Here is a 22274-nt window from a genome sequence, read left to right as displayed (position 1 = left end):
ACAGATGTCTCCCGTGCCCACCCCCCATCCCCATATGCACATACTCAGGTACTTCCTAGGCACATCGACAGGCCACCTGCACGGACACCAGCCACACAGACCCGCCCCTGCTCCACGCCTGCACACACGGCCAGGCACTCCCTGCTCCGTCCCTGGCAACAAGAGCCCCCACAGCCAGACGCCCAAGGGAGCAAGGGCAGGGCAGGTGCAGGGGTGGGCAGTGTGAAATGAGGGAGGCTGAAAGCCCAGAGCCATGGGAGAGCACAGGCAGTTCTGTGTTCTCAGATGGGGAGGGGCTGGGGCTCAGTGGGGGTCGTGCAGACAGGGCCTCCAGCTGGGAAGTGGTCACCTGTCCTCTGGCTCTTCCTGCCGAGGTCACGGCAGCCCACCCTGAAGCTATGCTCTATTCTAAGTGACCTACAGAGGTTCCTACAATATACAGTGGAATGAAAAAGGCAGACCATAAAACAATGCAGAATGATAACATTTCTGCAATTTGTATATATACATACAGAGGAAAAAAAGGACTGGAAGATACACACTAAACTTCAGAAATGATTTTTCTCTCAGTGAAATTCTTTCCTTATACTTGTGTTTTCTCATTTCATTTTACATCAAGCATTGAACACAATTTTAAAATAAAGTTTTTTTCCCTCCACGTTTTTTTCTGTTGTTACTTCTAAGCCTATGGCAAGAAGCCAAGCAAACAAAACCCGCAGTTCCTGGGGGCTCCTTTGGGGCCTGCAATGTCCAGCTTCTCTGACCCCTTGACTTCTGAGCTGGGGGTCCCCACGTGGCCCTGCCTGTCCCCCTCCGAGCCCCCAAGGTCCCAGCAGGGTGGGGTGCATTCGAGCGCCCAGGCACCATGCACCCAGGCGAGGGCTCTGGATGAAGATGGAAGCTCTCCAGTGAGTGCAGGGCAAGGGTGCTGGACCAGCCTTGGGGCAGTTGCTGAGCTCCCCCAGGCTATACGGGATCCAGTTCCCTGGCGACGGTGGGGAGGGGGCACTGACTGGGAAGGCTGTGCAGGGCCCATGGAGCTGCGTGGAGTCCAGAGAGCAGGGAGAACCAGGCTGTGAGGCAGGCAGGATGACTGCGGTGACTGAGGGTGGGTGGGACAAGGGTGGAGTGGGGTCCTGCTTTCTGGAGGAGGCAGAATAAAGGAGTCTACGGGAAGCCCCTTCTCAGGACAGAAAAGGAGCAGGCACCTTCCTGCCCAATGAGGGGAGGCGATGCCAGAATTCGAGGATCCCCTGGGCCCTGGAGGCGGGTGGCTGCCACCTGGGCTGGGACTCGCAGGAGCAGGCCTGGGAAGCCTTGGTGGTCTCTGGGATGGTGGAACATCAACCCGCCCCCTTGATTTATTTCTTTTAAATACCGGCAAAAGAAGAGCACAGGCCGCAGGAGTCACCCGGCAAAGCCGGCGGCAGGCAGGGGCTCCTGGTTCAGGCCGTGGAGGAGCAGTCGAGATAGAAAGGCGCGCGCGGGAGTCCACGGGGGACACACCGACTCAGAGCCCCTCGAAGCTGGGGCTTCCATGCGTGATCGTTCATTGCGCCCTTTCCCGCCTGCCAGACCGCCCAGGATGTCTCTGGGGCCGGAGAGGCTCGCCCTCCGGGGGTTCAGTGCGGGTCGGGCCGGGTATACGTGCGCCCCGAGGGCGCCGTGTCCGAGCCGGATCACGCTCCTCCTGGCCAGGCTCGGGCTACGTGCGCCGCGGCCGAGAGGGTTCCGGAGGCGGGGCCCTGGAGGCGCGGAGGGGGCCGGGGAGGGGGCCGGGGAGGGGGCCGGGGCAGCGGACTGGGACAGCGGACTGGGGCAGCGGGCCGGGCGCTCAGGCAGCACCGCGTCCCGGGGGCAGACTAGCCTCCGCGCCCCCTCGCCCCCCGGTCCCGCACCCCAGTCCCCTCGCCCTCTGGCCTGGCGCCCCCTCGCCCCCCGGTCCCGCACCCCAGGCCCCACCCCCCCGGACCGGCGCCTCCTCACCCCCCGGCACCACAGCCCAGCAGCCCAGGCCGGGCGCCGGGCGCCCGGCGCCCCGGCCCCTCCCAGCAGGTGGCGGCCCCGCCCCGAGGCCGACGTGCGGAAAGGAACGCGCGGTCGGGCCGGGTGCCGCCCCCTCGCGCCCATTGGCTGCAGCGCGGCAGGGCGGGCCCGGCGCGGCCGCCCATTGGCTGCGGGACCCCCGTATTTGCATACAGGGCTGAGCGCCGGGCCGCCGCGGGCCGGGGGCGGGAGGATGTCGCGGCCGCCGCCGAAGTTGCGCTGAGAGCTGGGGTCGCAGGTGACGCGCCGAGGGTCCCGGGCCGCGGGCGGGGCGCATCCCGAGGCCGCCCTTCCCGGAGCGCGGCAGGGCCGGGCCGGGCAGGCGCGCGTGGCTCGGACGTCCAAGTCGTTGGGACCCGGGAGGGAGGGGGCGACCCTCCGCGCGCCCGCGCGCCCTCCTCCAGGCGCAGGGCAGCCCCTGCCCACCGCACACTGCGCTGCTCCGGACCCACTGTGCGTGTGACAGCGGCTGACCTGTCCCTGGGCAGCGCGACCGCCCGGCCCCTCGGTGGCCCGGGTGCGGCGCGCGGGCGGGCGGCCTCTCGGGGCGCCCCCTGGACGGGACCTGCCTGTCCGCGCTCAGCGGGGCGCGCGGGACGGCGCGTGGGGGCTCCCCACGCCCGCGCTCGGCTGGAGCCATAGCCCCCGGAGGGACGTCCTGTGCTGGGAGTGCCGGGCTCACACCCGCGCCCGCGGGACCGGCGCCTCCTGGGCCCCGGCGCCTCCTGCAGGAAGGAATGAAGCACACTGGCTCTTCCCCGGGCCGCTGTCACTGCCGAGAGACCCTGCTGAAGCACCCGCGGGCCCGGGCCCTGCCGCTCCCGGAGGTGGCACTGGTGACGCCCCTGGCCTGTCTCAGTTCGCACCGGGAAAACCTGGGCACTTGGGGGGGGGGGGCAGAGCCAGGCCACCTGCTAGAGGACAGGCACGGCCCCCAGGCAGTGGCGTGGCCTGAGCTGGGTCTGCTCAGCGCTGGCCTCGGAAGGAGGGCCCTGTCGTCCTGGGCAGCACCAGAAGGGTCGCCGGTGGCCACTTCTTGGGGGGAACCAGGGGGAGGGGGCTTGCTGTGGGTGACCCACCACGGCCCTCCAGCGTTGCCCTAAGCCAGCCCAGCCCTGTCCCCTGGTCCATCCAGCTGGAGCACAGCAAGGGCCACTGCCCCCAGGGGACACGGGCAGGTCCCTTCCTCAGCCCCGTCCCTCCCCCTCGGTGCGGAGGGGTCTGCCTGGTCTCCAATTTCCTGGCCTGGGACTGGACACAGAGGTGAGCCCTTCCTCAGAACTCACATCATTGTACAATTTAAAACTCAAAAGTAAACTTTTCAGCAACTCAAAGTTTTGCTGAATAAACTGAAGTTTCTGGGGATTTTTCTTGGGATTTTATCCACTGGAGCAGCCCCAGGAGGGCTTCTCGTGGGCGGTGGCCTCTGCCCCGTGAAGGATTGTGCTTTCTGCCGGGTGGGAAGCCTGTGCCAGGCACGCGCCCTTAGCAGTGGCCTCCGAAGGAACATGTGTTTGATGAAAACGGACACACAAGGACGCAGGTGACTGCAGGCGTGTGGCCTCCACCGGGTCCAGGCCAGCTGCCCTCTGGTGGTTAGCATGCTCCGAACCAGGGCCAGGCTGCGTGGGGTCCCCGGCCACAACGGACCACACTGGAGCTCAGCTTGAAGGTGGGGGCTGGAGGTGGGGAACAGGTCCCCCGGAAGGACTTAGGGTCCATGCCCCAACTGGCTCCTGCACCCCAGGCTGTACCCCATGTGACCGGGTTCCCCACCATGTCTCTCCAGAACAGGCTGTGTGTGCGGGAGCAGCAGACACAGGCGGCTGTGCAAATGGGAGCTGGGTCTGGCCTTGGGGGGTAAAAGGCTGTCTTCTGGCCTGAGGAGCCCACACTTGGAGGCCTCTGCCCACTGCCCGGCCCAGCTGGCCACTGCCTCTCCCTGCTACATAAGGAGATCCTCAGCCCCTGGTTACTCCCCAAGAAGCCACACTGGTGGGACACACCCAGGACTTGCTTGAAGCCCTCCCAGTCTTCCCGGGGCGGGGGGGGGGTGGTGGCAGGGAGGGACGCTCAGGAGCCCTATTGCCTGAAGGACGCAGACAGTGCCAGGCCTGGCTCAGGGACCAGCCAAAGAGAGGGCCGAGCCCAGTCCCAACTTGCCTCCTTCAAGTCCAGCAAAGGCCCTCCTAGCCAACCACACACAGTGCCACCTAGGGTGGGGACAGGCTCTGGACACCATGAAGCTCTTTCTCCGATCTGAGCCACAGGCCTTGGCGCAGGGAGCATCTGCCCAGCCCGGAGACAAGGACTCCGTGGTCGAGGCGGCCCTGGGCTCCACCCTGACTTCTGCGCTGCGGGGGCCCACCCGCCAGGGCCTGGGTGCTCAGGCCGCACCCCCACACATGCCCAGGAAGACTCAGTGAACCTGCCGGGCAGGTCTGGCCACAGCGTCCTCATTGCTGGAGCCACCCTGAGGTGGGGGGGGTCGGTCCTGCGGCTACTGGGGTGCAGGCTGCTGGAGAAGAGGGGAGCCCAGCAGCTGAGGGGCCAGACAGCAGCAGGACAGAGGCCAGGACCATGCTGCTGTCTTGGTGCCTCAGGCCCGCCCGCCACTTCCCACTGTCCAGCTCAGAGGTGGAGAGGCCAAGGCCCAGGCTGCAGGCGCCAGCGCCCTGAATGTGGGGGTCCCAGTCTTGTGCCCTACCGGGCCACAAGAGCTCCAGCCCCAGCCAGCCCCAGAACGCTAGGGTGCTCTCCAGGAACACTGGGGGCATCACACTCCAAATCCCAACCTCAGCCCTTTGCAGGCTGCTGTGGGCAATTTATTGGGGTTTTGGCTTCAGCGGTGAGGTAGCACTCCTGTGCTCTTGTCACGTATACATGCCACTTGCAGACGCAACGAAGGCCACCTCCCGGCCGCAAGCCGGCACCCCCAGGCTACACCCTCCTCTGTGCCTCCCCTGTCCCCAGCAAAAAATTGTGACTCTCAGTGTCCACCTTCTTGGGGGTACTTGGCAGACCTGGCCCAGGGCCAGCCGCCAGCCCCACAGAGCAGAGACTCCAAGGCCTGTGGCATTCTCCATTCCAGTCCCAGACCCGAGGGCCACGTGGGGGACAGTGCTGTGGCCACTGGATCGCCTTCTGTCACCTAAGCAGGGCCGGTCTTGGCGAGGCTAGCACGGGCATCCACCGTGGGGCAGGAGCTGCTACGTCCAGGAGTTCTGCCTCACAGGAGTAACTGGACAAAGGACACAGGGTGAGGGGCTGAGAGAGTCACAGGAGTACCCCTCTTGTCTGGACAGGAAAAGACAGACATACCCTCAGGGTTCAGGCGGGACCCTGGGATGGGGCTCCGAGAGACTCCTGGGAGGGGCTCTTCTCCAGCTGGAGGCAGGAGGTCCTGTGGGGGGCAGGGGAGGCAGTTCTGCTGGGCTGGGCACCAACCCCCACCCTGTGCCCAGCCTCCCTGGGGTCTCCTCTCACCTGGGATCTAGGGGGGCCCCTGTCCGGCCGGGGGCATGGGGACAAGGCAGCCCCCGCCTGCTGGATGAACTGCTGCAGGTTGCACTGGCGGAGCTCCCGGTTCAGTTCCTCCAGCTCCTGAGCCTGGGCCTGGGGGCACGTGGAGCCCTCAGGGGGCTGCCTCCCACAAGCGCTCTCCCCACCTGACCCTAAGCACCCCACGCCCGGGAGGGGCTGGGGTCCCACGGGCTCACCTGCAGGGCACACTCCGCAGCCTCCAGGGCACGGCTCACCAGGGCCAGGCTGCCCTGCACCTCTGCACTCTGCCTCTCCTGTGCGGCCAGGTCGTGGCGCAGGCGCTCGGCAGCGGATGCTACAGGGGAGGGCGGCCCAGGGGCCTCTGTGGCCAGGCGCATTTCGGCCTCCAGGGCGCGAGCCTGGGCGTCCAGGGCCCGCAGCCGGGCAGCGTGCTCAGCAGTGGCCGCGCTCAGCGCCCGCAGCCGTGCCTGACCCTCACGCTCCCGGGTCTGCTCCCGCCGCAGCTCCTGCTCCCAGAAGGCCTCCTGGCCCAGCTCAGCCGCTGCCCTCTGCACGGCTCTCTCCAGGCCTTGCAGGTCTGTGCAGCAGGCTGTCGTGGGGGCCACGGAGGCCGCAGGCTCAGAAGTTGCGCAACAAAAGGTCACTGCTTTGTGGTGCTCGCAGCCTGGTGTTGGCCGTGGCTTTGGGGGGAGGCTGGCACGAATTGGGCAGCGCTCAGGGGGTGGGCAGCTGTCCGAGGAGGGCCGCCCGGCCAGGCTGGGCCCTGTCCGCCTCAGGACAAACTGGACATCGCTGGCAAACTGGCCACAAGTGGCCTGGGCACCCACTGGACACTCCTGGGGCAGCAGCTGCCGCTCTTTCTCCCTCAGACGCTGCACAAGCACAAAGCGGCCAGTCTGGCCTGGTGGGGGAAGCACAGTCAGTCCGTGCCCCCCCACTTCTGTCCTGTATGCCTATGGTGGCGAGTCAGAGGGAGCAACCCATCACCCCGACTTCTGTTCACTTGGCTTGACAGGTGAGGGTGGGCAAGACCGATGAGGTGGGCCACCTGGTCCCTGCACCTGACACCGACTCACCTATGGCCTGGGCCAGTGCGATGACCACTTCCTGGCAGGTGGTCTGCTCCGAGACCCCGCAGACCACGCGCTGGACGCCGTCCACCCACACCTTGAGCTCCATGGCGGCCAGCCCCAACGGCATGCCTGGGCCTGGGGTAGAGGGGCAGGTCGGCTGCTCTCCCCTGCCCCTGGGCCCCCAGCTGGTCTCAGGGCTTCCAGCCTCTCCTTTCGCCCCGCCCTCCCGTGCCCAGCCGCACCCCAGGCCGCACATTCCTGGGGTGGGGGGAGTTAAGACTAGACCCCCAGGAAAGGAACTCAGCCAACCCTTCCTGACAGGCACTTTGGGCTCTCCAGACCTCAGCAGCCGCCCCTTGTCCCCCCCACTCCAGGAACAAGGCAAATTATTAACCAGATGCAGGATTTCCTGCCCCTCCCGCACCTGGCGCAGAGGCACTGCCCGCTCCTGGGGGCGGTACCCAGCGCCACAGTCCCCAAGCACCCAGGGCGCCAGGACGCAAGCACAACGCTTTCACGGCCATGGAAACGTACCCCCAACCTGGAAGGGCCCTTCTCAGGCCCCGGGACCACTCGGGAATCACGACCCTGACCTTGACCCTCCGGCCAGCGCCCGAAGCCCCTCTGCCCGATCGGCGCCCGTCCCCAGCCCAGCCCCGCACCTGGGCGGGCCCCCGCGGCCTCGCCGCTGCGGAGGGGCAGGTGCTCCCGCCGCCCCCACGGGCGTCCCGATCCCCTCCTCCCCCGCCCCGGCGCCCGCGGTCAACTTTCCTCGGTCGCAGGCGGCCACCCCGCCGGCCCGGGCCCGCGCGGGGACTCAGGAGGTTCAGCAGCCCAGCTCTGCTCACCTGGGCGCGCGGACCCCGGACCCGCCTCGCCCCGGCCTTCCTGGAGCCCCCAGCGCCGCCGCAACCTGCCGCCCCCGGCGCCGCGGGCGGCCCCGACCCCATTGGCCCGCCGCCCGCGCGCCCCGCCCACCGCGCCCCCATTGGCTCCTCTCGCGGACCGCCCGCCCCCGCCGCGCGCCCAGTGGCCACCGCCCCTCCGCCCGGCCCCGCCCATTGGCCCGCCGCCCGCGCCCCGCCCCGCGGAGCTCAGGTGTGGGTGGGGCTGGGCCGAGGGGCGGGCCGGCCCAGTGCACGCGCGCTTAAAGCCCCCGAGCCACACGGAAGCGCGGGCGGCGCAGGTGTCGGTCCCCGCGGGCCGCCGATTCCACGCAGCGCCCAACCTGACTGCGTCCCGGCGCTGGGGAGGGACGCCTGGGCCCAGGCCCCGGGTTCTGAGTCCCGTCCCCTCGCCCTGCCCCGGGCCCAGCTGCCACTCGATCCCCGAGTCGGGGACGCAGTGCGGGGCTCCAGGTCGTGGTGGCCGCCCTATGGGCGGCCAGGGGCCCGCGGCGCGTGGCCGTCTGCGCACCCGTAGCCAGGCGTCAGGGAGCAGGAGTTGAAGTCCTGATAATGAAGGAGGCGGGATGGAGGTCAGGTCTAAGGTCCCACGTCTGTGCTGTGGGCGGCCGGCGCAGTGGCCTTGGGGACCCTGGCTGCGGGGAGGTGATGGGCAGAGGGAGGTGGCAGGCCTGCGTGTTAGATGGGTGGGAGACAGAGACCGCGGGAGGGGCCAGGAGGAGGCTCAGCACGCTGCTCCCCTAGGTTCCCCCTCTGGGCAGAGCTGTGCCAGGAGGCAGGGGCCACACCCACACATGCTCACACACACAGGCCAGCAACCTGCCCCATGCCACAGCGCCCAAGGCAGGGCTGGGGAGCCTCTGCCAGGGTTGGGGTGTCAGAGGATCAGTGGGTGGCCGTGGCAGGCCCTGCTGGTCACTCCATGGTCCCCTGAGCCTCCAGCCGCCCCCCCCCCCCCCCCGAGCTAATTCAGTGTCCAGGCTTAGGGTCTCTCAGGAGGCTCCTGGTAACAAACAGCCCCTCCCTCTTAGGGTGCCGGTGTCCATGGCAATGACATAGAGCCCCTCCCTGCCCCGCCTGCTTGGCTCAGACCTCAGGACCTGGGTCTGGGGCATAGAGGGGACCCCCTTGTTCTAGGCTGAAAGTCAGGACCTCAGGTACCGGACGGCAAGGGTCACTGGGAACACACAAGCCAGCAGGTGACATGCTGTTTGGGGACATGACCTGCTGCCCTGGCCTGGTGGGACACACACAGGCCTCTTCACAGAGAGATGCCCCGTGAACCGTGGGAGGGTGGCACTGCAGGGGGCTTGGAGGGCCCGGCAGGGATACCCACCCATTGGTCATGGGGCAGCTTTGGCCCCACCACCCCAACAACATCCAGAATGGTCAAGCCCTACCAGGACACTGCAGGGACCAAGGAAGAGGCTCACTCCTCCCAGGTGGACTGCGAGCAGGTCAGTGGCGACCTGGGTCCTCCAGCTGGAGCAGATCTCGGGGTTCCCACAGTCCCACAGGACACCAAGCCCCAGGCCACGCCGGCCCTCATCTTCGCCAACCAGCAGTAAGGAGAGGGGGGTGGGAGGGGGGTCAGTGCCCCGGCCGGGCCAGACACAGGCCAGGGCCTGGTCAAGCGGCAGGGGCACTGGCATTACAGGTTGGCCCCTGAGTTCCTGGACCCCCGCACCCTGAGGCTGCTGTGGGGGCAGCGAGAGCTGGAGCTCCAGGCCCTGCGGTGGGCAGTGCAGGGCAACCGAGATGGTCGGCACAGCTACATTCTGCAGGAGGTGGCCGGGCGCCCACCCGAGAGGTCAGCAGCAAAGGACCCGGCACCACCCCTCCTCCGGCCCAAACCAGGACCCCGTCCTCACTCTAACTCAGCCCCAACCGCTGACCTCAAGCTTGGACTCCAACCCTAATCCCAGCCCTGGCCCTAAATCTGACCTTGGCCCCTAGGCCTACTGCCTGCCTGACCTTGACCCCTACCCTAACCCTGAGCGAGTCAACAGGGGTGAACACAGCGCGGCACTAGGTAGAGTCCGGCCAAAATCTGGACCCCTGCCCAGACTTGACCTGTCAGAGCCAGGTACCTAGGAGCAAAGGAGCCCCTTCTTTCTCCCCTCCTCTGACCCAGAGGTGGGGGCTGCTGAGCCCATGCCCTCCTCCCAGGAGCTCCCACGGTTGGGATCGGGAAAAGCTCCTGCAGAACCAAGTCCACAAGCTGACTCTGGAGCTGAAGGAGGAGAAGGAACGAGCCCAGTTGGTGAGGGGTCAGGGGCCGGCATAGGGGAGCCAGGCTGGGGTGAGGTCAGGACCGGGCAAGGTTTGGGCTGCCAGGGCCTGAGAGGGGGGAACCACAGGTGCTCCCTCCCCGAGCAGGAGAAGGAGCGCTGGGAGAAGAGGCTCCTGCAGGCCACCAACACGCTGCAGCAGTTGGAGGCTGAGCTGCAGACCTTCCAGAAGTCCTGCCTCCTGCAGCTGGCCCACTCCTCCTGGGTCGGCCGTGTGCTGCGGTCTCAGACCGGCAGCGTGGAGGTGAGCACGCCTCCCCACCTGCTCCACTCAGCTTCGCCCGCCCTCCTGCCTGCCGCGTCCCCTTCCCCAGCCTCCTTGGATGACATGTTCCCCGCTGACCTCTGCCGCTGCAGGGGTACACGGGCCTGCCTGGGGGGCCGAACTCTCAGGCTCTCTGGGACTAAAGCTTCCAGGAGGGAGGGAGCGTTTTCCTGCAGTCCAACCCACATGACCTCGGCACATCACACCCTTGGGTGCTGCTGAGGTCGAGGGGGAGGGGAGGCCCTTTCCCCAGCCCCAACTGGCTGCTCCCCACCTCCTCTTGCAGGTGGTGACAGCAGACACATTGGTGATTCCCAGTGACTCTTCTGAGAATGAGCTGCTGCCCACCGCGCAGGAGGTGAGTGAGGCCCCCCGCGTGGGCTCAGGGCTTGGAGCCCTCCAGGGTCGGAGGACGGGTGGGCGGGGGTGGCCGAGTGCCTACTGCTTCCCGTCAGGCCTTCCGGCTGGAGGACGTAGACTGGAACAGCATTGCCCAGCGATACCCCAACCTGCTCACCAGGGTCGATTCGGAGCACAAGTAACTGCGCAGCCCCCACCCCACCCCAGGGGCCAGAGAAGGGGGGCTGGCCTTGCCACCTGTGGACCAGAACCCGAGCCTGGCCCTCTTTGTGCCCCTGAACCTCAGTTCTCTATCTGTGAAGGGGGTTAGGGGGTGCCCCTGGGGTGAAGGTAAAAGACAGGTCCCAGCTGGCATGCCCTCTCCTGGGGTGAGCACCCCAGTTACAGGGACCACACACCAGGATGGGTGCTGCGGCCTGGGCTGGGCATCAGGGAGCTGGCTGCACCTGGTGAGCAGTGCGTGGCCCCACAGGCAGTCAGGGCAGGGCAGCTGGAACTCGGAGGCGCCCCGCAAGCGTGCGGGGAGGCAACAGAAGAGCGTGGAGTGGAGCTCCCTGCCAGGGGCGCGCAGCAGCAGCTCTGCAGGCTCCAGCTCGGACGCTGGGGGCTGCCCGCTGGCCCAGCCCTCCCTCGTGCGTCAGGTGACAGGACACCCGCCCCAGGGGCCAGAAGGATCCTCCCAGGAGCAGGTCGATGCCCAGACCCAGACCTTCAGCGGAGACACCACTACCGGGCTGGAAGGTGGAGTAGGCAGCTCTCCCCGTACCCCCACCCCCAGGCCCGGCACAGCTGCCCCAGGAAGGCCTGAGACCTTTCTAGGGGTCAGCAGGTGGACCCAGGGGCCCTGGCCCAGGTGAGGAGGCCTCGCAGTCAGAACCAGCATTACCAGGCCCCAGGGCCTCACCCTCCCTCCTGGTCCCTAGCTCATTCCTTGTCCCCGCGGACCCCCAGGGGGCTTCAGGGCTGTCTGGCCCTCAGGGGGCATCCTCTGTGGGTGCTCCAAGGGGTCCCCTCCCGGACAGGCCTCCTCTACCAGGATCGCTGTAATCCCCTTGGGGCGCCCTGCAAGATCTCGGTGGTGCCCAGGCCATACGGACGCGACGAGAGGTGGGGTGCGACCCAGTGGCCAGGGCGCAGGCACAGCGGGTCTCTGGACACCTTGTGCCCCACGCCACCCCGCGCCAGCCCGGCCGGTTCCTACCTGAAGATCGTGGCCGTGAGCAGCCGCGAAAAGCTCGTGCGCGTCCTCAACCAGTCGCTGGAGGAGACGGCCGACCTGGGCGGCTCGGTGCTACAGCAGCTTGAGCGCGACTTCCCTGTGCGCCGGTACCGCTTCCCGCCCGGCACGCTGCTGCCGCCGCGGCACCACGTCACGGTGGGCGCCGGCCCTGCCTGGCCTCGCACCGGTCCCGGCGGTGTCGCCCGGGCCCCCCCACCCCCGCCCGACCCCGCCCCGCCCCGCTCCGCCTCGCGCTGTACCACACCGGCCCCGCCCCGCCCGGCGCTGCCTCACCTGCACCTGCGACCCGCAGGTGTGGGGTGAGGGCACCGGTAGCACCAGGAAACACCGCTCTCCCCTGCGCCGCGAATCCGTCTGCTTCAGCTCGCGCTGTGTGACGCTGCTTCTGAACTCCGAGGGCGAGGTCAGTGCGGGCCCGGGCTGGGGGTAGTGGCTGGGCGGGGCGGTGACCGCCGAAGCCCCCGCCCTCGCAGGTCCTCAGCGAGTACCAGGCCCCGCAGTGCGCGACGCCCGTGTGGAGCATCTCCGCGGAGAACACCGACTTGTCCATCGACCGCTTTCCGCTCTCTGAGGCCGGGCCGCGCGTCGACGAGCAGCGAAACGGGCCTCGACCCTCGCGCAAGAGAAAGGCGCGGGCGGCCCGGCCGGAGAGGGCGAGGCCGAGGTGAGGACCTCCCGGTCCTCCGCCCCTGCCCCGCCCTGCGCGGCCCCCCGCCTCCCTCGGCCCTCAGCCTGGGCCGACCCTTGGGCACCCCCCCGCCCCGGCCTCAGGGCCCCGCACGCCTAGGCCTGCCTGTGCCTCCCCGTCCCCGCTGGCCTGCCCTGCCCAGCATCGCCTCTGACCGGGTCGGGCTCTGATCTTCACGACGCCCTCGCCCCACCAGAACCCGGACCTTCTTGCCACTGCTGAGCGCCAACAAGCTCCTCCAGCCGCGGGAGGCCTGGGCACGACCCGACGGTGCCGAGACCGAGAACCTCGAGCCCCTGCCCGCCATCCCGGGTCAGCGCGCACGAGGGGGCCGGGGCGGGGTTGGGCGCGCGCGGCCGACCTGACCTTTCTACCCCGCTCCCTTCACGCAGAGGTCGGGCCGGGCCTCGACGGCCGCCAGGCCAGGAAGGAGCACGCGGTGCAGGTGAGCGCGGGCGTGGGTGTCCGGGCGGCCCCGCCCCACCGCGCGCCCCGGGCCCGGCCTTTAGCCGCCCCGTACGCCTAGGTGTGCCGCCGCGGCGTGGACCGGGGCTGCCCGATGGTGGCGCTGTCGGTGCAGAGCACCGCCGAGAGCAGGTTCGGCTTCCGCTTCCTCAGCTGCGCGCCCATCACCGCGGGGCCGTGCGCGCGCCTGTGAGCGCCGCCGTCCGGGACCCAGCGCCCGACAGACCGGCCGGGTGAGCGCGCGCTCGCTCCAAGCGCGCGTCCCCGAGGTGGCGGCGGTGCCGGCGGCCGGGCGCCGCGGAGAGCAGGCCCCGGAGGCGGGCAGGAGCAGTGCGGCATTTATTGAACCAACATCGCCTTCAAATAAACCGCGCTTCTGTGCACCCAAGAATCCTTTACTCGGCGTCCGCGACGTCCAACACCCGGTGCTGCGCGGGAAAGCCGCTCGCGGACGCCGGAGAGCCCGAGGCCCCAGGACGGGCAACTTGGTCAGGGCCACCTCGGCCCGGACTCACCATTCGTGGGCCCAGCCCCTGCCCGGTCTGTCCGGCTGACCATCGTCCGCGGAAGGCCAGGCCCCTGGGAAGAGGCAGGTGCCTGGACAGCTGTCGGGCGCCGGGTCGTCCCTACAGGATGAGTCAGCCTTTGACAACCCCAAGTTCGGCTGTCACCTTTCCTGTCTCCTTTTCCCCCAACTCCCCTGCGCCCCACTGACAGGACAGTGCAGGAGGCATGCCCACCTCCCCCACCTCCAGGACGGAGTCCACCAGGCCACCTTGAAAACCCTGGGGCGCTCCTTGCTCAGCAATGTGGGATCACCCCACTAAGGGTGGGAGTGGGCTGCGGTGATGGGATTCAGGTGCTGAGCGCCCCGCAGGGGTCCCGCTGGGGGCTCTGGAGTTGAATTTGGGGCGGTATATCCTTGGGTGTGTGGGCTCGGGCCTGCGGCCACAGCTAGCGTTCTCAATGGGGGAGCCGGCCCCTGAGCCCAGGAAGCGCCTGGGGAGCCAGGCCCCAGGCCGCGCAGGGCCCTTAGCCGCCGGCCCCCCAGCGGCAGGTTTGCAGGCCCCCAGGAGCTGGTGCGGGCAGCAGGTGGCATGGGGCCTCTGGGGGGTGAGGGGACCAGGGTAGAGCCTGAGCCCCCCGCGGGTGCTGCAAAACAAGGAGACTGGGTCAGGGTGCCCTGCTCCGGCCACGGGTCCCACCCCCACCCTGCTGCACCTGCTGGGTCTCGAGTGGGTTGCAGGCGGCCTTGCCGCAGGGCTCAGCCCATCCAGCTCCCTGCTCCAACCCACCCCCCTGCCCCCCGCCCCCCAATTCATGGTCAGCCAGGTCCCCAGGCAGCAGCCGCTGGCCTGGGTCCCTCCAAAGGCCCCACCCACAGGGCCCTCCAGGCTTGAGTGTGCACCCTGAGCCCACTCAAGGCCATCTGTGAGGGGCGAGGGGTGTGGCCTCCTGGGCGCCAGCCCCCAGCCCACCTGGTGCCCCGGGTCTCCCCATGGATGGTTCCGGGCACCCTTGCCAACATCCCCCCCTTTGCCACAGACCCGACCCCGCTCAGGCCACCTTTACTCTCCTCCCGCCAGGGGGACAGGACGGGCAGGGGAGGGGGCTTTGTGATTGCTGGGGCCTCGCTGCACCCTCCCTCAGTGGCGACGCCCCCAGCCCCAGACCTGACCTCCCTGCCCCACGGGGCTGAGCTGACGCGTGCTGGTCCCCCCAGGTTGGGGTGTTGGGGGCACTCAGGGCACTGGGGCTGGGGTGGGCTCTACCTGGGGCCAGGCGGAGGAGGCGGGTCTCAGGCTCGCTCTTGCCCTCTGGGTTTCCAGGGCCCCTCTGTGGGCTCTGTAGGGCTGCAGCCCCCGCTGGCCAGGACACCAGCGGCCTGCAGGGGAGGGGCTGCAGTGGGTGGGAGGGAGGAGCCCTGCACCACCCCCCTCCCCCGCTACCATCCAAGCAAATGTGAGGCTCCGGGGGTCCCCTCGGGCTCCTCGAAGGCCACGCTGGGACCAGTGTCCCCTTGGCTACAAGACCTCTGCCCTCCCCCGCCTCACGGGGCCGGGCCGGGGAGCGGGACCCACTGCAGGCGCAGGTCCCGCCAGGCCCAAGGTTCGGACAAGACCCGGAGGCTGCAGTTGTCGGCAGGGTCCGGCCCTGGTCTGGGGGCACGGGCGGCACAGTCTTCAGGCCCGTGGAGGGGCAGCGGCCGCGGGGGCTCCAAGGCCTGGGAGGGAAGAGCTCACTCAGCAGCAGCGAGTGCGGGAGACTTGGGGCTGCAGGCCACGGCCCAAGGGCTGGACCAGGCCTGCGGCTGGACGCGGGTGTCATGGGCGGCTGTACCTGGCCTGGGTCCCTGCGCTCCCGGAGGCCTCTGGTGGGGTTCCCGCAAAGAACGCGGCCCACGCCTGTGGAAGGGAGCGGCTGGCAGTGTGGGGCTGGGGGCTGCAGGGTCGCGGCCGGCCGAGGAGGGCCACTCACCATGGGTGAGGCTGCTGCCGTCGTCCTTGGGCGCCCAGTCCTTGGGGAGCAGCCCCCCCGGGGAGAGTGGCTGGGCCTCGGGTGGGGACAGCACCACGTGGTGCTGCCGCTGGGGTGCTCCGTGGGGACAACCTGCTGAAGACAGAGCTGGTCATCCAGGCCTGCAGCTGTGTCCAAGGCCATGACACCTGGTGGCATCTGGACTCGTCTGCTTCCAGAAAGGCCCCCCGCTTCAGACTTGTCCCCTCTGCTGAGAGACCGCAACCGGGGCAGGAGCAACCTTCTCCCTGGGGGCCTGGAGCCCTCTCCCCAGGGGCCTGGAGCCCTCTCCCGGGGGGCCTGGAGCCCTCTCCCCGGGGGGCCTGGAGCCCTCTCCCCAGGGGACTGGAGCCCTCTCCCGGGGGGGCCTGGAGCCCTCTCCCCAGGGGCCTGGAGCCCTCTCCCGGGGGGGCCTGGAGCCCTCTCCCCAGGGGCCTGGAGCCCTCTCCGGGGGGGCCTGGAGCCCTCTCCGGGGGGGCCTGGAGCCCTCTCCCCAGGGGCCTGGAGCCCTCTCCCGGGGGACCTGGAGGGCTTTTCTAGGAAAGAGTTGCTTGACCCACAAGAGAGGCTCCGGGCCAGGGGTGCTCCATTACCCGGCCCCGCGACCAGGCCGCCCAGTGCACTGCTGTCCCTGATGGCCCGCGTCACCAGGAGCCCGTCCTGGGTCAGCTTCCCGGCGGCCGGCGGGTGCGTGCAGGAGGTGGGCACGTCGTCCAGGACCTGCAGCTGTGGGACGAGCTTCTGCACCTCCGCCCGGTAGTCGTAGGCCTGGGGCGCCTGCGGGGGTGTGGGGGTTGGGGGGCCTGGGTCCAGCGGGCCACACAGGCAGATGCTGACCTGTGGCTCCTCCCCCACCCTTTGGGGCGTTGGCTGGGTCCCTCTCAGATGCGCTGGTCCCTCACCCACACAGGATGTGTGAGCTCCCTCTCGGGGCTCAGGGCCAAGGATGGTGGGGGGCGGGGGTGCCCTGTGGCCTGTGGGGCTGTGCTGCTGGACACTGGACAGTGCCCCAGCCTGCGGCCACCGAGCAGCAGGCAACTGGTGGAAGTGGGAGCCCTGAGGGTGCGTGTGTGCGTGCGTGCGTGTGTGTGCTTGTGTGTGCATGCATGTGTGTGCATGTGCGTGTGTGTGTGCACACAGTTCCCGTGGGGCGGACGGCCAAGAGGTCGTGTGCACAGGGGCCCATGGGCATCTGGGCTGCTGGGCTCTGAGGACAAAGAAGGGGCTGTGCCTGGGAGGCAGGAAGAGCCCAGGGCAGGTCCCGGGGCGCGACACCCACCCACGCACCTCGCGGGGGCCGCCGGGGCCGGGGCACAGGCACACCAGGTTGCCCTCCAGGGTGAGCGTGGCCAGCCGTGGGCACAGCTGCAGGTAGCGCACCTGCTCCAGCTCCCCCACACAGTTGCCCTCCAGGTCCAGCACCTCCAGCTGCTCCAGCAGGCACAGCGGGCTCAGGTCCGAGACGTGGTTGTAGGAGACATAGAGCTCCTGGGGCAGCCAGGGGGCTTCAGCCAGGGCCCGGCCTTGTGCCCAACCTCCCAGGGGCCCGCCGACCCACCTTCAGGGCCGGGAAGGATCCCACGCCGTCCAGGTCAGCCAGGCCGCAGCGAGCCAGCCACAGCACCCGCAGGCAGCCCAGCGAGGTGCCCAGGTCCCTACGAACAGCAGGGCTGGGTCAGTGCGGCCCTGGGCTCCGGGCTGTGCCTGCGGCCCCCACCCCTCCAGGAGCAGAGGGACAAGGGCCGCGGGGGTTCCAGGTGGGAGGGGCTCCTTCTTTCCCCAGGCACGGGCAGCTCCTCACACCCAAGCAGTAGCACGCCTGCCCCCTTTGCGGACCCCAAGGGCCTGGCCGCGACACACTGCCCTCCCGCTGGGCTGCCCCATCCAGCCCCGGCTGCTGCCCCCAGAGCAGTGGAGATGGGCGAGCAGGCCCATCCCGGGGGGTTTGCTCAGGACGCTGGGCCTGTGTTCCCTCCCCCTCCCCCTCCCTCTCCCTTCCCTCCCCCTTCCCCTCCCTCCCCCCCCACCCTGTGGTCTCTTGTGGGGGGCTGACACCCTTCCACAGAGAAAACCACGGCCAGCAAGCACCAGCCCAGCTGCCACTGCCTGACCCCTCCTCCTGTGCAGCGGCCAATCCCTGCCTCCGCCCTGGACCCCTCCCCACCCTGGAACAACTGAGCCCTGAGCCCCTCTGGGCCTGCCGCTCTGGGGACTCAGGACCCTCTCAGTGGGGGGGTGGTCCCAGGCCTGCTGACAGGAGCAGGGCCCCCCCACCCCCACCCCATGTACGTCGATCTGCCCAACAGTGGTCTTTGCTTCAGGGATGTTCTTGTATGCCATTTCTCCCGCATTTTCCTCCCCATGCCCTTTCTGCTCTCACGTTCTGGAGCTCCCGCTGCCCAGGCATTGGTGCTCTGACAGGCCCTCATTCTCCCACCTTCTCTCCCATTTCCATGTCCCCACCTTTCTTCTGCTTCCTTTATCTTCTCAACCTGTTCTTAATGTTTCTATATTGGCGATCTTATTTTTAATTTGCAAGAATTCTTCATGGCTCCCTCATCCTTTTTCATAGCATCCTATTTTCTTTTGTAGATGCAAAGAAACCATGCCTTCTTCCATATCTCCGGGAATAGTAAGTGACGCTTTGGGGAAGTCCCCTCCTTCCTGCATAGCTCCTCTGTCCTCTGGGATCCTTTTGGTGTGTTTTCACCTTTTCCCTGCATGCTAAGGGTCTCGTAATATTTCATCTTGTTTTTTAATTTTTTTTATTAATTAAAAAACTTAACTAACACAACATTTAGAAATCATTCCATTCTACATACACAATCAGTAATTCTTAATATCATCACATAGATGCATCTTGTCAGTAGCTTCAGGGGCATTCAGATTTTGAAATGAGGCTCCAAAATGCTGCCTGGATGCCCAGACGGAGGGTGTCCCAGGTGAGCAGGGGGGTGAACCAGCTGCTTTGGTGGGGATGGGTCGCTGGGGCCGTGAGGGTCCGGCATTTCCCCGTGTGACACACCGTCCCACTGCACCTGCACTGCACAAAGCACTCCAGCCATACGGGCCTCCCTGCATTCCCGAAGGACACGTGCATTTCACGCCCCAGGACCTTCCTCCTGCTCGGACTGTTCTTTCTTCTGACGGTGAAAGGCTTGTTTTCTCACTTCACCCCTTATCTATTTTTTGGGGTGGTACATGGGCCAAGAATTGAACCCGGGTCTTCCACATAGCAGTGACCGTTCCACCACCGAGCCACTCCTGCACCCATCCCCTTTCCTTTTCAACTTTCCTCGACTAACTCAGATTTCTGCACGTTGGGCCCTATTTTCCAGTTCACAGATTCTTCCTTTGGTTATATCTCGCCTACTGTATAACCTGCCTATTGAGTTCTAAGCTTTATTCTGCCATTTTAATCTCCAGGCTTGCTTTAATCTTTGTCCTTCAGTCCACTGTCTCCAGTGGCTTTTCCAATCATATCTTCATATGTGGAAATTTGAGTCAACTAAATGGAAACCATTTTCCTTGATCTCTAGACACGTTGAAATGTGTGCCGGTCCGCACCAGCATTTGGCTGGGGTATAGTCCTTGGCCCACACCTTTCCCCTGGGCTCTGAGGCTCCGCTTCAGCCTTCTGGCTTTGCTCTGTGGAGAAGTCTAAGGGGAGCCTCACTTCTTCCCTCCTGAAAAGGTGACTGGGAGGAGGACGGAGGGAAGATGGCAGAGTAGGAAGCCCCAGGAATCCGTCCCTCCACCCAAACCACTGAGCTGGCAGGAACTGTGTGTCCACTGCTGGACTCTGGGGCCCAGTGGACCATGGAGCAGTGGTCAGGGAGGGATGGGAGGAAGGGGCTGGTGAGCTGCAGTCAACACCATGGACCTCGTCCACCCCCGTCCCCAGCCATGGGGCGGGCGGCCCTGGGGGCTGCAGCCTGGCTCCTGGGGCGGCTCTCGGGGCAGGGTGGCTGGAAGGACCCAGGCCTCCGTCCAGAACCTGTGGTGCGTGTGGTCTGACTGCTGGTCACTGCTTTCGATCAGCCTCTTCAGGTCGCTGGGGGGCCGGGTCTCAGGGCGGCCACTATTCCAGAGACCCTCAGGGAAGAGCGGCCGAGAATACCTAAGGAGGCAGCACCATTTCTTCTGTCTTTTCTGCTTCCTTTCCCCATTTAGGAGCAACAACAGTTTGGAAGTCACAGATGAACAACTTCAGCCTCAACAATGACAACAAAACCCTGCCGATCCCAGAGGAGTGGAAACCAGACGTCCAGAGTCACGGCTTAATATTCAGAATGTCCAGTTCCCAACAAAAAATGGTGAAATGCAAAAAGAACCAGGAAAATATTGCCCGTCCACAGGAAAGAATGTATTTGCCAGAAACCTCCCCGAGGAAGCTCATATCCTGGAACCGCCAGTCAAAGCTTCACATCAATTGTCTTAAATAGTTCAGAGCGCTAAAGGAATCATTTACAAAGAACTAAAGGAAATTACAGACATGCCAGAACAAAATAAAGAGATGGAAATTACAAAAAGGAAACAATTTTGGACTGGGAAGCTCAGTAACTGGAATGAAAAGCTCATCAGGTGGAGCCAGCAGATGTGAAGAGGCAGAAGAAAGGACCCGACCACAGAGATTATCCAGCGTGAGGTGCAGAGAGGAAACGAGCAGAGCCCGAGGCACCTGGGGACCCACCAAGGGCGCCAACAACATCTGCACCACTGGAGTGCAGGACACGAGAGAGAAAGGGGCAGAAAAGGGATTTGAAGGAATATAGCCAGAAACCTCCCGAGTCTGATGGAAAACAGGAATATACCCATCCAGGAAGCCCAGAGAACTCCAAGCAGGAGAGACTCAGAGAGATCTACACCAGGGCACAGTATAGCAAAACTGACAAGCTCCAAAGAGAGGATTTTGAAAGCAGTGGGAGAGACGTGACTTGTCCCACACAGGGGACCCCAATGAGATTAGCAGTGGGTTTCTCACGACTATGGAGGCAGAACACAGTGCGATGACACTGTGGTATTCAGGTTCAGGTGTCAACTTGGCCAGGTGAAGATGCCTAGCTTTGTTGCTGTGGACATGAGCCAAAGGCATGTGAACCTCATCTGTTGCTCATGACATCTGCAGTCGGCTAGGAGGCGTGCCTGCTGCAATGAATGATGTTTGATTTAATTGGCTGGAAGCTTAAATGAGAGACTCAATGTGGCACAGCCCAAGCAGCTCAGCATACCTCATCTCAGCACTCGCAGCTCAGTCCAGGCCTTTGGAGATGCAGAAAGGAATCACCCCGGGGAAAGTTGTTGGAACCCAGAGGCCTGGAGAGAAGGCCAGCAGAGATCACCCTGTGTCTTCCCACATGAGAAAGAACCTCAGCTGAAAGTTAGCTGCCTTTCCTCTGAAGAACTATATGTTAATTAAATAAATCCTCTTTTATCGAAAGCCAATCCGTCTCTGGTGTGTTGCATTCTGGCAGCTAGCAAACTAGAACAGACACATTTAAAGTCCTTAGATAAAAACCTGTCACGCAAGAATATCTGCCTAAACTATCCTCCAAAAATGAAGGAGAAATTAAGACATTTACAGATAAACAAAAGTGGAAAGAATTCATTGCCAGACGACCTGCCCTACAAGAAATGATAAAGGGAGTCGTTCAGGCTGAAATAAAAGGACCAAACAGCAACTCAAAGCCGTGAGGAAATAAAGAATGCCAAAAAGGTATCTATATAGTTAATAAAAATCCTGTACTGTTGTATTTTTGGTTTGTTCCTGCTTTTGTCCCCTATATAACTTAACAGCAAATGTGTAAAAAAAAATTATAAATCTATATTAATGGGCAGACAGTGTATAAAGATGTAACCTGAATCACTAACAATGTGCCATACTGACAAAGAAAAGAGAGAACATAAATATTAAAACCAGGGATGAAACTGGGGGTATGTTTTAGGTTGCTAAAACTGCCAGAATGCAATATAACAGAAAAGGAGCAGCCTTTATAAAGGGGTTTTATTAAATTACAAGTTGACAGTTCTAAGGCCATAAAAATGTCCAAACTAAGGCATCCAGACAGAGAACGATACCTTGACTGTGAAGAAAGGCCGAATGAATCCTGGATTTCTCTGTCAGCTGGGAAGGCATGTGGCTGGCATGTGGGGTCTTGCTCCGGGTTCATTGCTTCCAGCTTCTGATTCCAGTGCTTTCCTCTCCAGGCACCTGGGGTCCTTCACTGAGATCCTCTGGGACACAACCCTGGGTTCTGGTTTGCTTAGCATCTCATGGGGAGGCTCGTGGCAACATCTGCTGGGCTCTGCATCTCCAGATGTCTGCATCCATGTTGACTCTGAGCTTATTCCAAAATGTTTCTCCTTTTAAGGGACTCCAGTAAAAAACCCACCTTGAATGGACAGAGTCATGTGTCTATCTAATCAAAAGGTCAGCCCCACAATTAGACGTGTCACATCTCCATGGAAACAATCTAGTCAAGAGGTTCCACCCAACAACACTGCCCCAGGAGCACGGCTTATGGGGTGCATCACAATTTCAGGCTAGCATATCCCACCATCCTCTGGACTCCCAAAAGACATGTTCTTAGTAGTTACAAAATGCATTCACTCCCTAGCAATATCCCCAAAATATTTCAGTTACAATACAAATACAATGCCGAGTAAAAAACAGTACAAAATCTCATCAAAGTCAGTTACAGGCATGTCTGTCCTAAGGCAAAAATTCTCTGGCTGTTGACCTGTGAAACTCAGAAAAAATGATCTGTTTTCTAATATACAAAGGAGCAACAATCATAGGATACATGTTTCCATTGCCTGAGGGAGAAACCGAAAGGAAAACAGGGGTCACTGAACCCAAACAGTTTAGAAAATCTGCAGTGCACACTCCATTGTGAGACTCGTTTTCCCTTGGGAATTTA

At 64.4% G+C, this 22274-nt stretch overlaps 3 protein-coding genes across 19 annotated transcripts in view; 1 reads left to right on the top strand and 2 right to left on the bottom strand.

The window, feature by feature from the left end:
- Positions 1-4822: 4822 nt before the first annotated feature.
- Positions 4823-7551, bottom strand: RASSF7 (Ras association domain family member 7). The gene is made up of 6 exons (XM_077115257.1): positions 7472-7551; positions 6627-6758; positions 5766-6451; positions 5533-5661; positions 5368-5449; positions 4823-5287 (listed from the first exon to the last, which is right to left on the bottom strand). Exons 2-6 carry the CDS (start codon positions 6748-6750, stop codon positions 5256-5258), a joined length of 1053 nt encoding a protein of 350 aa, XP_076971372.1. The 5' UTR covers positions 6751-6758; positions 7472-7551; the 3' UTR covers positions 4823-5255.
- A 234-nt stretch (positions 7552-7785) lies between these two features.
- Positions 7786-13057, top strand: LMNTD2 (lamin tail domain containing 2). Of its 9 annotated transcripts, XM_077115246.1 has the most exons (15): positions 7786-8100; positions 8619-8685; positions 8913-9092; positions 9186-9338; positions 9698-9791; positions 9908-10063; positions 10371-10442; positions 10540-10622; positions 10917-11185; positions 11467-11819; positions 11977-12087; positions 12158-12348; positions 12569-12684; positions 12765-12817; positions 12899-13057. In XM_077115246.1, the coding sequence occupies exons 3-15, from the start codon at positions 8914-8916 to the stop codon at positions 13028-13030; spliced, it is 1962 nt and encodes a 653-aa protein (XP_076971361.1). In that variant the 5' UTR covers positions 7786-8100; positions 8619-8685; position 8913; the 3' UTR covers positions 13031-13057. The 9 variants fall into 9 exon arrangements, with proteins under 9 accessions (XP_076971361.1, XP_076971353.1, XP_076971360.1 ...); XM_077115238.1 differs by having other exon boundaries at positions 8619-9092; XM_077115245.1 differs by lacking the exon at positions 7786-8100 and having other exon boundaries at positions 8529-8685.
- Positions 13058-13210: 153 nt separating this feature from the next.
- The window catches only part of LRRC56 (leucine rich repeat containing 56), a 32907-nt gene continuing 23843 nt past the window's right edge, over positions 13211-22274 (bottom strand). For 2 of the 9 annotated variants that reach the window (XM_077115249.1, XM_077115247.1), the window contains exons 6-13: positions 16913-17009; positions 16642-16842; positions 15948-16131; positions 15316-15450; positions 15178-15242; positions 14919-15061; positions 14610-14722; positions 13352-13989 (exon numbers count right to left, since the gene is read on the bottom strand). In XM_077115249.1, the coding sequence (XP_076971364.1) occupies positions 13661-13989; positions 14610-14722; positions 14919-15061; positions 15178-15242; positions 15316-15450; positions 15948-16131; positions 16642-16842; positions 16913-17009 (1267 nt within the window). In that variant the 3' untranslated portion in view covers positions 13352-13660. Of the gene's footprint in view, positions 13990-14609; positions 15062-15177; positions 15243-15315; positions 15451-15947; positions 16613-16641; positions 16843-16912; positions 17010-22274 lie in introns of those variants that run through there. The other 7 variants (XM_077115251.1, XM_077115250.1, XM_077115248.1 and 4 more) reach the window with 7 other exon arrangements.

Source organism: Tamandua tetradactyla, chromosome 9 (assembly GCF_023851605.1).
Source record: "Tamandua tetradactyla isolate mTamTet1 chromosome 9, mTamTet1.pri, whole genome shotgun sequence".
Taxonomy (NCBI): domain Eukaryota; kingdom Metazoa; phylum Chordata; class Mammalia; order Pilosa; family Myrmecophagidae; genus Tamandua; species Tamandua tetradactyla.
This window is presented reverse-complemented; position numbering and strand designations above follow the sequence as displayed.